The sequence below is a fragment of the Populus alba genome, chromosome 8 (assembly GCF_005239225.2).
Source record: "Populus alba chromosome 8, ASM523922v2, whole genome shotgun sequence".
Classification (NCBI taxonomy): Eukaryota; Viridiplantae; Streptophyta; class Magnoliopsida; order Malpighiales; family Salicaceae; genus Populus; species Populus alba.
This window is the reverse complement of record NC_133291.1, coordinates 17820011-17834062: the sequence shown is the minus strand read 5'-3', so window position 1 is coordinate 17834062 and position 14052 is coordinate 17820011. Positions and strand designations below refer to the sequence as shown.

At 29.2% G+C, this 14052-nt stretch overlaps 1 protein-coding gene across 1 annotated transcript; it reads left to right on the top strand.

Moving 5' to 3' along the window:
- The first annotated feature begins 1550 nt into the window (after positions 1–1550).
- LOC118032840 (ethylene-responsive transcription factor RAP2-3) lies at positions 1551–2857 on the top strand. The gene is made up of 2 exons (XM_035037615.2): positions 1551–1823; positions 2012–2857. Exons 1-2 carry the CDS (start codon positions 1619–1621, stop codon positions 2572–2574), a joined length of 768 nt encoding a protein of 255 aa, XP_034893506.1. The 5' UTR covers positions 1551–1618; the 3' UTR covers positions 2575–2857.
- Positions 2858–14052: the final 11195 nt, after the last annotated feature.

Here is a 14052-nt window from a genome sequence, read left to right as displayed (position 1 = left end):
AGTTGAATGAGTTAGGGTGGTGCTTCAGATTCGTCCATTAATGCTTTAAGCCCTTCCACGAGCTAGGACAATTATTAGATATAGTTACATGTTATTATATGTTTATAAGAATTATGAATAGATGCATAATTAGTATTATTTTAATAAAATGTTATGTTATGTTATGTTATGTTAATCATCAATCTAATTTTATTAATTATGATTAAAGATGTTATGTGTTGTTCATGTGAATTGTGTTTTGAGGCTGAAAAACTAATTATTTGAATTATGTGAATTGTGATTTTTTTAGGCAAGGAGTTAATGGATGAAGAAATTGTCTTTGGTTGTGTGTCTTCATTAAGTCATAAATGTTATCTTTGATTAGTGAGTCCTATATTTTATATACGACTCATGTGTAGTGTTTGGTATTTGCGACATGCGATTCACAAATATTGAATGAAACACACAAGTCGTAGATGTTATTTGTTACTCAATTAATTAAGTGTGCTAAATCCCTAAATATTTTTTTCATCTATGTTGTTTTACCAAAAAAAAATTATTGTGCTAAGTTCCCAAAAAACTCAAGCTCAACAGTGTGTGTTTGGTATTAAGATGTAGTCTGATTTTTAAAAGTGTTTTTCTCTTGAAGATGCATTAAAAAAAATTAGATTTTGTTTTTTTTTTTTTATATAAACACCTCAAAATCATTGAAAGCACAAAAAAAATATTAACTTAATACATTTTCAAGTTAAATATACTTTTAAAAAACACTTAAATGAGTACTAGTCAATAAAAAACTTGATGTAAGGTTTGCTTTCAAACAGGGTTAAGAATTGATATGGTTAAACTCAATTAACCAGATGGGTTAACCCGCGACCCAGTTACTCCCAAATAAGATCTACTTGAGTCAACTACAAGATTTTTATAATCTAAAATAATGGAGTTTCATTTTAAAAAATCTTGAAATGATATTCTTTTAAGATAGATCTGGGTTGATCTGCCAACCCGCTTGTTGATCCAACTAATATCTAACCCGGTCTTGATAAATATTGTATTTTTTATTAAGGCAATTTGTATATAAATAATGATTTTTATATTATTTTTTTAAAAAAAAAATCTTTAAAGTTAGTCAATGAGTAACTAGTGATTTCCTAGTAGAATCATGATCTACTAAAAATAATAATAATATCTTTATTTATAATTTTTCTCTTTTAACTGTATCTTTTTATTTTTCTGAAGTGAATTCAAGAAAATAACTAACAGCTAGGATACACTAGTGATTCCCTGAATACTATAAAATTACTTGATGTAACACATAAAATAATTTAATAATTTTAACATTCAGAATTTGAATATTAAAAAATAAATAAAGTAGCATATCTCCTTGACCCGAAATTCGTATTTTCCTTAACTCGATGTATTCTTCAATCACAAATATTTTCCAATTTTTGACATGATTCTTTCTCACCCGTCCGATCATGCACTCAGGAAAACAAACGTGACCCACAAAAGGTTCCTTGTCTCCTTGTTAGCTAGTAGATTGTAACCATTCTATAAAAACCATACCTACTCTAATAACAAAGCCATATTTATCAGTGCATTTCTTTCCTCTTTCCGCTTTAGAATTGGACAGAAAAACATGTGTGGAGGTGCCATTATTTCCGATTATGTTGCTGTTAAGCGCGGCCGGAGGTTGACAGTTGATGATCTCTGGTCTGAACCTGACCCGTTCTCTGAATTTCTTAGATTTGATCATCACTCTAATAATAATGATGGTAGTAAAAAAGACCCATCAAATCTCGTGCTCCCTCAGAAGCCAAGCTACACCATCCAAGTCCAGCAAGGTAATGATACTGTTTTTGTTTTTTCATTTCTGGGTCTTCACAAAATATATTCAATCTTGGCTATATATATATATACATAAAAACATGGGCTTGTTAGGTTTATCTTGGATTCTTGGCTTGTATCTCTCTGGTTTTTTTGTTCTTTAAGGCAAATTTTTTATTTCTTTTTTCTGTGATTTTATATATAGTGATAACAGAGAAAGTTGAGAAGCCAAGCCATGCCACAGAGAAAGAAAATGGTAACAAGAAGGCTCAAAGAACCAGAAAGAGTGTGTATAGAGGAATAAGGCAAAGGACATGGGGCAAATGGGCAGCTGAAATAAGAGACCCACACAAAGGTGCTAGAGTTTGGCTTGGCACATACAACACAGCTGAGGAGGCCGCCAAAGCCTATGATGAAGCCGCAAAACGCATCCGTGGTGATAAGGCCAAACTCAACTTCCCTTCTCAGACACCGCCAACTCCGGAGGCGCCACCACCTGCCAAGAAGCGTTGCATCTTGGCTCCTGAAACAGCTTATGTGGCTAATCCTTTCACACCACTACTGCAAGAGCCATATTTTGGGTATCAAAATGAAGATTATGAGCTGGAAGAGCAAATCTTGAAGTTGGAGTCGTTTCTTGGGCTGGAACCTGACCAGATGGCTGCTCGTCTGAGGGAAAACGGCGGTGATAATCGTGACTCTGGGGACCTTTGGATGCTTGATGATCTTGTGACACATCATCAGTATCGACGTCAGATTAATTATTAATAAAATAATTAACTACTAATGCTACTGATGCATGCATCTCTTCTGCTTAATGTACTGTTTCTGGCTTTTCCAAAAAGACTCTGTTTTATTAATGTTTAATTAGGGTTTGGTGCTTCATTGTCGTACATACCTTGTGCAATGGAGTATGAGAATAACACTTTTGTAGCTGCGCTCATTTGCATCACCTTTTTTTTTTTTTTTTTTCCTATGTTTGTTTGATATAAAAACCTTGGATTTGTGCCCTCTACTTATATATATGGAGTACTTGTTTAACATTTTTTTTATGTTGTATTCAGTTAAGAAGATTTTGAATTTCAAAATTTAACATTAAAAATTAATAACTTAATAAAATTTTATATTATTTCATACTACAAATTAAACTGAAATTGTAAGACATAAATAATAATAATAAAAAATAACTGAAACTCAAAAATGAGAAAGTATATTGCAAATAAAAACAACTTACAATCATGAAATTGTTTCTCATTTGAGTATAACCCGCCAAAGAAACTTTTGATAAGAAAACATATATGTTTGTTTTATTCTTTTTGGATTTTTAGGTATTAAAATTATTGCTTATTGATTACAAACATGCGGTTATAAGCCTATTAATTAGTTATAGGCCTACTTGTTACAACCAACTTTATAGATAGGTTTTGAAGACCTTCTAAACTTGATTGAATTGCAAAGTAGTTGTTGTTGTTACTCTCCATTATATCTTGCTTTCTCTTTTAAATAAGGAGTTCAAAGATGATTGCTACCTTGTTTTCTCTTTTAAATAAGGAATTTAAAAGTGATTACTATTTTAATCTACGTCATTTTTAAAGGTGATTGCTATTTTAATATATGTCATCTGATATATAGACTCTTTTTGTTATTTTCCAATTACCTATGTTAATCCTTTCTTTATTTTAAGGATCTTGCAACGTACAAACTTCTTCTACATTTTTTTTACCTTTTAATTATTCACATTGATTGTTGCTCACATTGCATCCTTATTATAGTTGAATTGATCATGCCATCTCTTATCCATACAAATCTAAAACAACCCAATATTTACATGAGTATGCAACTTTTACTAAGTCTGATCCATAATCAAGTTTGGTATATTCTTCTGGTCTTAGACTTCACTTTTTCTTAGTTAATTGTTATGTATAACACTTATTCCCCCTTCAAACAACCCATTAATGACTAGTTTGTTTCCCAAATTAAGAGTTAATTGGCAATTAAAAAGCTTTGATATCTTTATTTTAATTTATATGAATTAGTTTCCCTAGGATAATTTTATTTTTCAAATTTCAAATTTCCTCTCTATTTAAAATTCCTTTAAGTTCCATCTTATCAATCATCTCTCTTATTCCCACTTACTTCAAACTTTTCTTCTTAGACCTCTCAATGCCTAATAAAAGTACTAAAAGTTTAATAAACCATTGACACAACATTATAGATGAAGTTTCAACTCTTTTGTTTCCTCAAATAGTTGAAGTCCCATGTATCCACTAAGTTTCTTACCTTTCTTCTTACATGAAACTATTATATTTTGACTTAATCCAACTTCAAATGAAGTTTTGTCATTTTAGCTCTTCTCTTATACATATATCCATCTTAATTATATTTTTTGTCATTTAGTTCATTAAAATCTTGATTTGCCTGAAATCCCACATGTAATTAAGATATGGCTATCAAAATCTCTAATCTTGTAACCCTATTTTTTGTTTCATCATGAAAAATCTCTCGAAGTCAGTTGGGATTTCTTTACCAAATATACTACAACCCCTACTAAATTTTGGCCTTCTCGTACTTTAGTTGTTAACGATTTATACTTTACTCTTGCTAAACATTATCAAGTAATAAGAAGTGATGAAATTAATGATTGGATACCATATTTGATCTCTCTTTCAATAATTTTCCACCCTTTTTTATTGAGTAATGTCTTGACACTTTAGGATTCGGGTTATAGTTGTATGTATACTAAGTTTAGGCCTAATTGTTTTGATTTTATACTATGAAAGATGTTATTTACTTGACTAGTTGTTCACCTAATGGTTTTGATTTTATAACTGCATTTTCATATGTCAATTACAAGGTTGTCAACACTGATTTGGAGAAGAAAAATGAAATTCCAATACATATGACAACTAGAAACTCTTTTGAGAAGTTAGTTTTGCAGCTTGTTAAAGTTAATATGATCTTGCTGCCATGGAGTTTAGTTTTTTTCTCATTTGGATTTGTAGATACTTAACATGTCGTAGGGGTGCTGTTATTAGTAATAGCTATTTAAGTTTACTTATGCTCTTCTTTAAGCATAATAAACCTTTAGCTTTTGCCCTAATGTTTTTAGGTTTCATCTATAATAGTCTTCATTGCATTATAGATAAAAATCTTTCTAACAATATTGGACTTTAGGTCACTGCTTACTTCATAACATATTACACTAAAATTTTCTTTCTAGATTTGCACTAAACTCATTCTTATGGTCATTTATATAACAAAATCATGTATCCCCTAAACCTACTTGATTTTTCTACTATTGTTTCTAAATTGGTTTACACTAATAAATCTTATGATGTTTAGAGTCTTTTTTATACCAAGAAATAAAGAACTTCTTGGTATCAACTTTGTGCTTTTTGTATGGAATTGTCTAGAGAGAATCTTAAGTATTAGGTTGTTGTTTTAATTTACAAGCTCTTGTTTGGGTTTTTGGAGCAATTAAGGTGGAAAGTTGCTATCCAAACCTTGCTATCAGACAATTTGGTCTTTTCCAAGGTCCCTATATTATATTTCTTCATAATTTCATCAACTTTTCTCTTCATAGTAGGGGTGATTCTAAAACTTTTGATGTAATTGAGATCTTGAAAAAGTATCTCAAAGTTATCATTTAAATCTCGAATCTACCTGGTACCAGATTTGCTCTAGTTACCATAGTTAACTTTCAACTTTGGAGAATTTTTTTTAAAACAAAGGTTTGTTGGAAACTGCTATTATCGTGTAGGCATTTTTCACTCCTCATGAAAAAATCTACTTAAACATTTGATAATAAGTAAAGAAAGGCTACTAATGTTGAATCTTTTTATGTTACATCTTCTTCCTTAAAGCTGCTTGCTTATATTTCTAAAAGGATGAGGAGATCATGAACTAGAAGTACTATAGAACTCCTTTAAGTTCAAACTTCATCAAAGTCAAAACAATCTCCAATTACTTCTCCTAGCAAAGAAAAAAAAAACAAATCAATTAATCCTTCTTCTAAGTTATGTCTTTACTCATTCAAGTTTGAATCTGACAAAACCTCTCCTTGTATTGTTAACAATATAACAAAGCTCAAAGAATGCCTCTTTCTTTTGTTCTTCATTCAATTTTAAAATCTACTTATGTGAAGCTTATTTTAGAATCCTTTTTAGAATCAACCTATAATACAACTTCTGAACATTCCAATCATGATTCTAGAAATGTTGATGCTGACAAAGATTTCTGTGGAGATATTAGAAATTATATTTATCCAAAAGATTATGGTTGAAGTGAACAAAGTATAATTTATATATATATTTAACTTGATTTTTTTTTTATTCTAGTTCATCATGTTTCAAACTAAACAATTATTAAAAAAAAAAACTGTTGGTTTACTATATATATTTTTTATATGTGAGTAAAACTTGCTACTCAATCTTTCTTTAAAATGATTAAATCTTCGGGCCTTAAATTTCATAATCTAGCTCAAATATTTTTATTGTTAAAGAACATATCTCTAAAACTTATCAAACATCCTCTTCTATCAATTTTAAAAATATTAAAACTCATTTCATTTGCCTTCAATATACATTTTCTATCTCTCATGATTCTTTAGATATAAATGAAAGAAACCAAACTCTTTCTACAATCACTTTTTCAAGAGATCGATGTTGCGTATTCTAATATTAAGCAAATTAATATTGAAATTATAACTCTAGAATTTGAGTTTATTTCTACTATTCAGTTAATCAACACTCATATTTCTACCCTCACTTCAATTTTTAATGTTTTCAAAATTCTTTTCTTATAATTTTGAACTCTTTTTGTTTGATGTTAGGACTTGTACTGTGTTTTGATTTTCAAGTAATATTGAATGTTGAAGGAGCTAATTCTAAAGTTCTGGATATTTTAGTTTAAATATTTATTTATTTACTTCATAAATTGATGGTGTATTTCTTTAAGTACTTTCCAGTGATTGATTTTGTATGGACTTCCTTGTCAATGCTTTATAATAAATAAGCATTCCAAAACTAGACTTGGTTGATTTTAAATGGTCATTCCCATATTGGAGACCATTTACCTAATTGGCTATCTTTAACTCTAGGAATAGATATTACTTAGACTAGGTCTCTTTGTGAAAATTCTCTTTTCCTCACTCTTTTATTATATGCTTTCTGAACTTGTAGCTTTTGCATTTGCAATTTATTCAAGACATTAATTCTAGTTTCATCCAAATCACTTAAGTCTTGCATCATTGTTTCCCTAATATTTAATTCCATTTAATTGATTTTGGTATGCAACTCTTAAATATTTTACATGGCAACATTGCATCATAACCACATGTTGATGCATATGGTATCGTCTTAGTTGCACCTCTCAATGGACCATCGTACGTCTCAAAGACTGTATGGGTAAAATATATCCAGTACGTGATGTTTGAACATTTCATGCAATAGTCACAATCTGGTGCAGAGAACTAGAATCGGTGTGTTCAAGGTTCCATTACCACGCATACTAGCGATTCGATTCTGTTCATTTTACACGCAAAGCGGATGGTCAATTTTTTTTATTACATCCATTCTTGTAGGTTGTGGTTCTTGGATGCAAACCAAGCCCGATGAAGCTTCTTGTGGAAATTAATGTATGTTTAGAGTGATAATAGTAAAAAAGGATTGTAGCAACTCGTGGATAGCTGAGCTCAGTTTTTTGTAGTATGTTGATTTTCAACCATTTTTTTTCTAAGTTAATTTTTTTTAATTTGTTCCCATTTATTTTCAGGATACATATAATACCTAGTTGAAGGAGAGATATGGGAATGATTCTTCGACCCATCCGAATCTCAATTTGGGTTTGTGGTTGGATGTAGGATCGTCTGGTGGACCCAATAGAAATTAGATGTGTAGTTTTTCTAACACTATGGTCAAGGACTTATGAATGCATCGTAGTGTTTCAACTGTTAAATGCTTGCAATCAATATTTTCGAGCACTCAAACACCAAAGTTCAAGGTGATTTTAGACCAACGAGTTCAAGCTCGAACAATCCATCTTACTACTAATTATGCATAACTTGGTGCTGAGATGGTTGAACTTCACCGATTGATAATGGAGATGAAATCACAGATGAGTGGTACATGTTATCCCTCTTATTAGCACCACAGTCCCAACAAAAACCCACCCTCTCCTCCTCTTTCAGCGCTTCTTTTCTAGATTAATTGTATTTGAACTTATAAATGTTTGAACTTGTAATAAATATTTGATTTTTATATTAGCTTAATTTATTTTAATTATTTTCTAATTATATTTAATTATTTCTTCTGTAAATTTAAAAATTATGGCGATATGTTTTCCGACAAGAAAAATCCCAACTATGTTTTCCCAAAAACATTGGTTTCAACAACAATTTTTTTTTTTTTTATTTTTTGAGTTGTGCTAATTTTTTGTAAAAATTAACCTATGTGTTAGCCTATAAGAAAACACCCGAAGCCTATAAGTAAGGAAGAAAATATTAATTTATTTGTAGTAAAATGTGATTTCATTTGTGATAATAAAAAGAAATTAACAAAAACACAATTTAATTGAATTTTTATATATATAATTATCTTGTTGATATAGAATTTTGTTTTACTTACATATAAATATTCAATTGACTGGATTTTCCGACTCAAAATTGCTGAGTTATAAGTCCGGAACTAGTGTAGAATTTATCTTAAGAAAGTTAAAAACTCGAGTCCCTTAATTAATACTAGCTCAAGTCAAACTCAAATATGTCTTTCCTCTGGCCAAGTGATCTCTTTGATTTTCTTTCTAGGGATGAATTCTAATTATCTGTGAAGGCTGGTGTCTTCTAGTTCAAGAATGGAAAATGACGACAGCAAAATAATTGTGCTCCTTTTTTGACCAAAATAAAAGTCTTAGCAAGAGGCTAATTTTGTATTTATAAATTTCGAGACAATGAAGTCTCTGACAACAACCTCCCAGTACAAGCACGAAAGAAAGAAAGAAAGAGGAGAGATCACAAGGAAAGACAAGGTAAAATTAATGAATGGATTTTCATTATTTTTTTAGACGGAGGAGAAAAATAAGAGGAAGGAAAGCAAGGAAAAGACAAATTGTTTTTAATAAAGAATTGCAGATGATTGGTGATAAGATATAGATAAAATTATTTTTTGTACCCTAACTTTGAAATAACGATGACTTTTATAAGTATAGAATAGTACTTTTAAGATTTTTACTCCACTTTATCTCCAAAATCACCCTCAAATTGCCCTCTCCTACTTTTCGCCCTTCCTCCCAAAAGAAGATGATAAAATTATTAAAAGAAAAAATAAGCTCCTCTCTTAAATTCGTGAATATTTTGCATATAATCTTTTTATAAATCATATTCTAGATATTTGACCAAAATTAATTTGAAAGTAATGATGAAAAGATAAAAATATCTATAATTATTATTTTAAACTAACTTAATTTAACTGGGTATATAAAATATAATTTATTCAAAATTAATATATAAAATATTTTTATAATTAAAAAAGATATTTTTGATCGGAAAGAAAAACCAAACACTACTTAATGTTTATGGATCTCACAAAGTAAATAACTTAGTATATGAATTCCATGAGTTGATTTAAAATAACACTATTTTAAAAAAAATAAATGATATTATTTTAATTTTTTTTTAAATCCAAACCTAATAGAATCTTGTTCTAATGAATGAAACAATTTAGGCGAACATTCCATTAGGCTTGTGCACTCCACAAGCCAAAAATTAAAGTAATGACAATAAAAAAGAGAGAGAGAATCAATCAACTGATTATCTAATAGCAAAGCTGAATTTTTTTTGAATTAATTATGTGGGGGAGAGAACGGAGTAATTAATTGAATATCTTGTCTTCATAAGAAGAAGGTGCATGAACCATACCGATTGCCATTACTGGATTTCCAGTGGGACCTTCGAACTGGGGATCGCGTAAACGTCACTTCTTGAAGTCGACGGAATAATATTTATTCGAATGCATTTATTGTTGTTAATAAAATAAAACCAAAACCTGTAAATGAAAGTATATATATGAATTAATTAATTAATAGCACTAAATAATTCTGAATAAATATATTAGATGGATAAGTACATTAAAATGGCCAGCCAATTATACACAAAATCATCATTAGTATATATGAATTAATTAATAGCACTAAATAATTCGTTGTATCTTCCTCGAGGAGGGACCTACTGTGATCCAACTTGCCGATTTCATTCCAGCAACTTGCACATGCAATATTATTGGCCCTTTCCACTATTCCATCAGCCAACCACCATGCAGGTTTTTTCAGGTAATTAATTAATTAAAAAAAATCCATCCATCCTCGAGGAGGATTTTGCTTCCTGATTTCTCTATATATGAAACATTTTATGACGTTGGATGTTTCTTTTTTAATATAACTCGTGAAATTTTGTCAAATGATTCATGGATTCTTCTTCTAATTTATCTATAAATCTAAATCCAAAACTATATTTTATAATTGATGAATAAATATTAACTGGGTGAATTAAAAAAGCACTCCACCCAATCCAAACCACAGGATTTGAATGGATTGTGAGGGTTGATCCTTTTTTATCCATTTGACTCGGTGACTTTAAAAACAACTTTCAAAACACAGTTAAAAGATAAATTCATTTTAAAAAAAAATATTGAGACAACAACATTGTAAATCAATCTAGGTGCAACCCGGGTTATCCTACCAGTGATGCATCTCGGGTCATAGACCTAACATGATCTAATACTTCATTTAAAAAAAACAATTGTTTAATTATATGATAATAAAATTAAATGCTCACGAAAAGTCATTGAATACTTTTTCTTAAAAACAATTATGATCCTGGGTTAAAAGAAAATTATAATATCCTCCTTTTTGGACACAAAACCTTATTTTTCAAGTCTTTCGAAGCTAAAAACACTTAAAAAACAACACATAAACCTTAATAAAATAAAATCATTTATAACCTCAAAACAACATTTAATTGATCAAAGAAAATAAAATTTCACCCGTTTCAAAAAAAATTATAAAACCTGATATACTTTCTTTGACAAGATAAAAGGTGAAAAAACATCAATGAGATTTTTCTCATTAAATGTAACTCATTAACACTAAGGATGAATTTTTTTTTTTTTATCACCGAATTGTGATCAATCATAACTATCTATCTTCTTTTCTATTTTCTAGAGACATTCTATCTCCTCTCCCTAACTCATGGAATAAAATATAAATAAAATGAAAATTTAGACCAAAATATTATAAAACTTAGAGAATTGAGATAAAAAAAAAAAAAAAAACCAATCAAGCCTATGAAGACCAAAAACAAAATTGGCAAAAACCAAAAGCAATTGTTTTTTTCTAAAAGATCATTTTTTAATAGTTAGAAAAAAACCTTAATTATTTTACCCTTAATGTTTCCCTTGTATTTCCAGGAAACACTAATCCCTTTTAATTTATCTCTATTTTCACCTCTCTTTTTATAAACTATTTATGGTATTGGAAAGTATTAAGATGGTTATCTTGACAAGCTAGCTACCCAATTTAAAAACTTATGAACTCTTTGAGTTCATAGCATCGTGTTATCATAATTATCAAACTCGATTTGAATTTGTGGATTATTAACTTATTGAGTTGATCTGGTAACATGTTAATAAGAGGTTTGACCTAAATTTTAAAATCAAAACTTGGGTGAGACTTATACAACATGTTTATTAATTCTTATTCAAAATAATGTTTGTCTAACTACTTCTTGTGTTGAAAAATATTAAGGTAGTTGTCTTGTCCAACACACATAGCTAGCTATCCAATTTGAAAACATTACTATTTTCTTGAGTTCATTCTATTTTATAACTATAATTATCAAATCCGGTCTAAATTCACGGGTCATTAACTTAACAAGTCTATATAGCGATGTGTTAATATAGGAAGTTCAAGTTCCAGGTAAAAACTTGAATGAGACTTATTCAACCTATTTTTTAATTTTTATTTAAAATAATATTGCTATAGCTAAAATAAAAAGAAACCAGCAATTTGTCCTACACAAAGTCATTTCAGACAAAAAATTTTTTTTAAAAAGAAACTAATAAATTTAAATCAACCAGTCAACTCACGCCTTAGACTATATCATACAATACTTTGGTTCTCATAACTATGCTCATGACAAATTTGAAAAAAAAGGTAATCATTATAGATTAGTATGTGATTGTTTAATTACGACCGCCGTTGATTTTTTTTTTTTTATTAGATCTTACTTTACATGGTATTTGACAGCCTAAATCATGAACAAAATAAAGGAGGAAAGAGAACGTAAAATATAATTTATAAAAAAATACCTTGAAAAAAATATAATTTTTTTAATTTGTATCTCTTTTTGTTATTTTAAACTAGCGCCGAGTATTTGAAAATATAATTTATAAAAAAATAACTGGAATGTAGAGTATTCCTGAACTTAAAAATAGAAGGATTTTAATAATTTTTTCAACAAAGAAAAATGCCTTGAAAAATGTGTTTTCCTCTCCCTTTCCTTCCTTCAAAACACTACGTTAATATTTATGGATCTCACATGCCATTGCCAGCCAGGTCTTCATCTTGTTCTAATATTTTAGGCGAACATTCCATTAGGCTTGTGCTCTCCACAAGCCACAAAGTAACGACAAAAATAAATACAAAATAAAAAATTGGAAGGTTCAGATGTCAAGATCAATTACCTGAAAAAGAAAAATCATCATCTATTATTATTATTATTATTTTACGCTTAACATATGATGGAATCCTCCTATTCTAAGTCAACCAGAATTCTTTAAGTTAATTTTGGGGGGCAGAGATTATTGAATATGAAGGTGCATGAACCATAACGATTCCAATCACTAGATTTCGAGGGGACCATCGAGCTGGGAATCGTGTACAAAGTGGAATATCTATCCAACCCTTTTTTTTTGTTTTTTCCCCCTTTGATTATTCTGCCACTTGTATGGTATGATATAATTTTTATAAAAATCATTAAAATATTATTATATTTTTATAAGGATAAAAATACAAATTTAGTTTTTAAAACTCATATTTATTAAAAAAACAAGTATAAACCCCGAATAAAACTAGTTTTATTTTTTAAAATGATATGAGGATACCCAAATAAAAAAAATATATGGTATGTCATAATATTTAAATAGATGAAAAAAAAATGTTAATTAGTCTATTTAGAATATCAAATTTAATTAAACCTTATTATCTTCATGTATTTATAAGTTTTTTTCTATTGTATTTTGTGCCTGGATCCCTTGTTCGAGGAGGGGCCTGCTAGAACACAACTTGCCAATTTCCTTTCAGCAACTTGCGCATAATTATTCCATTTTAGACAGGAGCAATGAACCAAAAATTCGTGCAGAGGGATATGGCTGCAATGTATAATGATATCCCTGATTTGTCATTTTCGTCGAGTGTGGACCATTATATGATGTCGGAGATTCATTCATTATCTCAATCTTTCCGCCACTGTCTTAACTAAGTTTTTTAGGGATCATGATAGTAATTATAATTTAAAGTATTTTTTATTTAAAAATATATTAAAATAATTTTTTTTATTTTTAAAAAATATTTTTAAAATTAAAATGATTTAAAAACATAAAAAAAATAATAAAAAATTTAAATTTGAGCCAAAACATGCTTGTTACCACATGATCATCCCAAGTTTTTCTTTGAATTCTTATGTAGCCTTAACCCGCCAATTAGCTAAATCCAGGAATGATAATTGTACTTTTTTTAATATAATGTATGGATCTTAGTTGTAGGATGCAAGAAGAGTCTTTATAATTGTATGCATATATTTGAATTTTAGAATGTATTTAATGATTTTATGTTTCATAAATGAAGATCATCAACCAACACCACATAACCCTCCAATACATGTGTCAATTGGGTCTATTATAATATCAAGAGTTAAGAAGATTAAATAGACAATCAATGTGCTAATTCAAGATATTTAAGTCAAGTCAAGCTTGAAGTTGGGCCAACGTCTTTGATTAATGAATCCACGCTTGAGATGAATGGATAGTTTTAGCCTAATAGCTTGTGTTTGGACTTTATTTTCTACAAAACTTGTAGATTCAACTTATTTTTTTCACTTACACGTTGATTGAGCTTACTTTTCTAATGTGCAATTTTATATTAATAGACATAACTTTCGATTGGACCATTGGATCGAGCTAAAGCAATGCTTTCTAT

Coding starts and splice junctions, on each gene's coding strand:
- LOC118032840 (XM_035037615.2), top strand. CDS start 1,619: ATGTGTGGAGGTGCCATTATTTCCGATTATGTTGCTGTTAAGCGCGGC. Junction 1,824..2,011: donor CACCATCCAAGTCCAGCAAG/GTAATGATACTG, acceptor TTTTATATATAG/TGATAACAGAGAAAGTTGAG.